The following is a 2,500-nucleotide window of genomic DNA, read 5'->3' on the forward strand; positions in this document are numbered from 1 at the left end:
TACGCAATTAAATATAACAATAGAGGAAGATGAAATAGTTATGTTTATTTATTTATTCATCATCTCGCTCTCTTTTTATAATGTGCTTTAAAAAAGAGAGATATCTCTGCAGTTACAGTGAGTCAATCTGCTCATTACAGAATCTTCCTTCCTCCTCAAAATGAGCCTCATTGCTCTCCTGGAATATTATCACAATCAATTTTACTCTCCTCGCTCATTACAGTAATGAAATGAATAAGCAATAAGAAAAGAAAAATCCCTGTGGAGTGAAACCTCTTAACAGGAACCAGCCTCACCGTTTGGCACCTCGCACACTGTCGCTAATGAAGATACATTAGGCTTTGCCACCTGTTCTTCTTCCCACACACACACACGCACACACACACACACGCACACGCACACACATGCACACACACACACGCACACACACACGCACACACACGCACGAACAAATGAGATCTGCCTGTAGTAGAAGAAAATGTGCACAGATTGGACGTGTGTACTGTACTGTACTGTACTGTACTGTATGTACAGTACACACACGTGTCCTGCGTCTGCTCCGACTCTAAAGGGCGTATCCGTGCTCTGTGCCCGCAGGAACACTTCAATTACTACTCAGTGGACGGCGCCCTGGGACACTTGGTGTTCTCCCTGAAGTACGACGTGATCGGGGACCAGGAACATCTCCGCCTCATGCTCAGGTGACGCTCACTGTACATGCACGGTGCAGCCAGTCCACAAGAAAGATGAAAATGTGCACTTCAGCAGCTGCAGAAATCAAAGTGCAGACTTGGAACGAGATAGGGAGAAATAACCAGAAGGGTCCTGCAGACTTTGTCAGGATGGAGACGGCGTCCGTGGCCTCAGTCGTGAAGCCGGCGAGTGTCAGCAGCTCGTGGGAGGAACAGATGGATGTTTAGAGGAGAGGGGAGGGGAAGTTTGATGATGGTCCGCCCTGTATCATCTCTCTCTCTCCCCTCTGACAGATTCTGAGAAATGTTGCTTTCTCATTATCATTATCATATGGATTTCAGGCGACACTGATTATTTGTGTGACTTCACCAGGACCAAACTGAAAACCTACCACGACGTGATCCCCATCTCCTGCCTGACGGAGTTCCCCAACGTGGTGCAGATGGCCAAGGTGGGAGGAGGAGGAGCCGAGGTTTCATCAGTCTGAGCACATTCTGACCTTAATTTCCATCTTTTAAGTTTGTTTTTATTATTTTGTTTAAATCCCAGCTTGTCTGCGAAGAGGTCAACGTGGACCGATTCTTCCCTGCGCTTTATCCCAAAGTAAGATCTGGTTTTGGTTTGTTGTGCTCAGGAAACAAACAAAGAATAGAATAGAACTTTATTCATTATTCATTATTCATCAAATGTGTCGTCACAGCAGCACAGTATCACGAAGAGTACCACAAATATACAACAAAAATACAGGAAAATATGTACATATATACAAAGTGCAAAGTATCGCCTTGTGAAGGACGGCTCAATATGTGCAGTGGGTTAAAGTAATAAATATGCATATATATATATATATATTTGCATTGCACAGGATGACAGAAATTAGCATTGATGTGGTGGATGTAAATGTTTTTGTACATGACAGAGGATGGAAATGGATAAAGAATATTACAGTCTGACAACTGTCGGGACGAAGGACTTGCAGTACTGCTCCTTCTTGCATTATACATTATAAAATACAATCTTGAATCATCTATAACTCCGATTCATATCAGCAGGTAACTTTTCAGATAAACTTTTGAATAAATCTTTGCACAGAATGAGGATCAGTGTCGTTTGAAGAACGCGAGCAGGGACCATGAACTGAAGGAGTGATAACTCCTCTGAGATTTATTGTTCTATATCTATCTTTATTTCACAGGCTTCGAGACTTATCGTGACCTTTGACGAACATGTGATAAGCAACAATTTCAAATTTGGGGTCGTCTATCAGAAGTTTGGGCAGGTGAGATGTATTTTCTTCACGTGGTTCTGTAGAAGCAGACGCATCATCGATCAGCACAGCCATTTACCTCCTAATGACTGATTTTCCCTCAAGAAAACAGATTATTCTTAGTCGACCTCAGTCTTAATTACGGCTTTTCAGTGTCGCCCGCCCTCGACGCTCCATCCTCTGATTCTCCGAGGCAATCAGCAGGCCTCTTGTTCACCATGTGAGGGGCAGATGCTCGGCTGAGGCCACTTTACCCTCAGATGAAGATGTGCACCGTCGGAGCCTTGAAGCCTGCAGGAGTTGACACACATTGTGAGCGAGACGAGGACCCTCTGCTCATCCTTCAGGAAGCGTCACCATTCAGGACGAGTGCCGAGGGAATAAAACATAAATACTCAGTGAGCAACAGGCGCCGCGGCTTTTGTGTCCGTATCACTTCTCCTCCACATGATGACAATAGATAATCAACTCTCCATCACACACGGTCGATACTGCACACGTCTCTGAGCCGCCGGGTCTCTGCTGCTTTAATGGATCGAC

General features: G+C 44.6%; 1 protein-coding gene and 1 long non-coding RNA gene across 16 annotated transcripts in view; one reads left to right on the forward strand and one right to left on the reverse strand.

Moving 5' to 3' along the window:
- The window catches only part of LOC118317212, a 1,287-nt gene extending 862 nt beyond the window's left edge, over positions 1-425 (reverse strand). Inside the window, exon 1 of the long non-coding RNA XR_004795367.2 lies at positions 297-425. This is a non-coding gene — a long non-coding RNA (uncharacterized LOC118317212). The remainder of the gene's footprint in view (positions 1-296) is intronic.
- The window catches only part of LOC118317210 (rap1 GTPase-activating protein 1-like), a 45,589-nt gene that overhangs the window by 31,252 nt on the left and 11,837 nt on the right, over positions 1-2,500 (forward strand). For all 15 annotated transcript variants that reach the window (XR_007030447.1, XM_047330877.1, XM_035645698.2 and 12 more), the window contains 4 exons: positions 598-701; positions 1,066-1,144; positions 1,243-1,296; positions 1,889-1,972. Coding sequence is in view for 14 of the 15 variants with exons in the window: in XM_047330877.1 (XP_047186833.1) it covers positions 598-701; positions 1,066-1,144; positions 1,243-1,296; positions 1,889-1,972 (321 nt within the window). In the remaining variant the exon portion in view is untranslated. The remainder of the gene's footprint in view (positions 1-597; positions 702-1,065; positions 1,145-1,242; positions 1,297-1,888; positions 1,973-2,500) is intronic.

Source organism: Scophthalmus maximus, chromosome 3 (assembly GCF_022379125.1).
Source record: "Scophthalmus maximus strain ysfricsl-2021 chromosome 3, ASM2237912v1, whole genome shotgun sequence".
Classification (NCBI taxonomy): Eukaryota; Metazoa; Chordata; class Actinopteri; order Pleuronectiformes; family Scophthalmidae; genus Scophthalmus; species Scophthalmus maximus.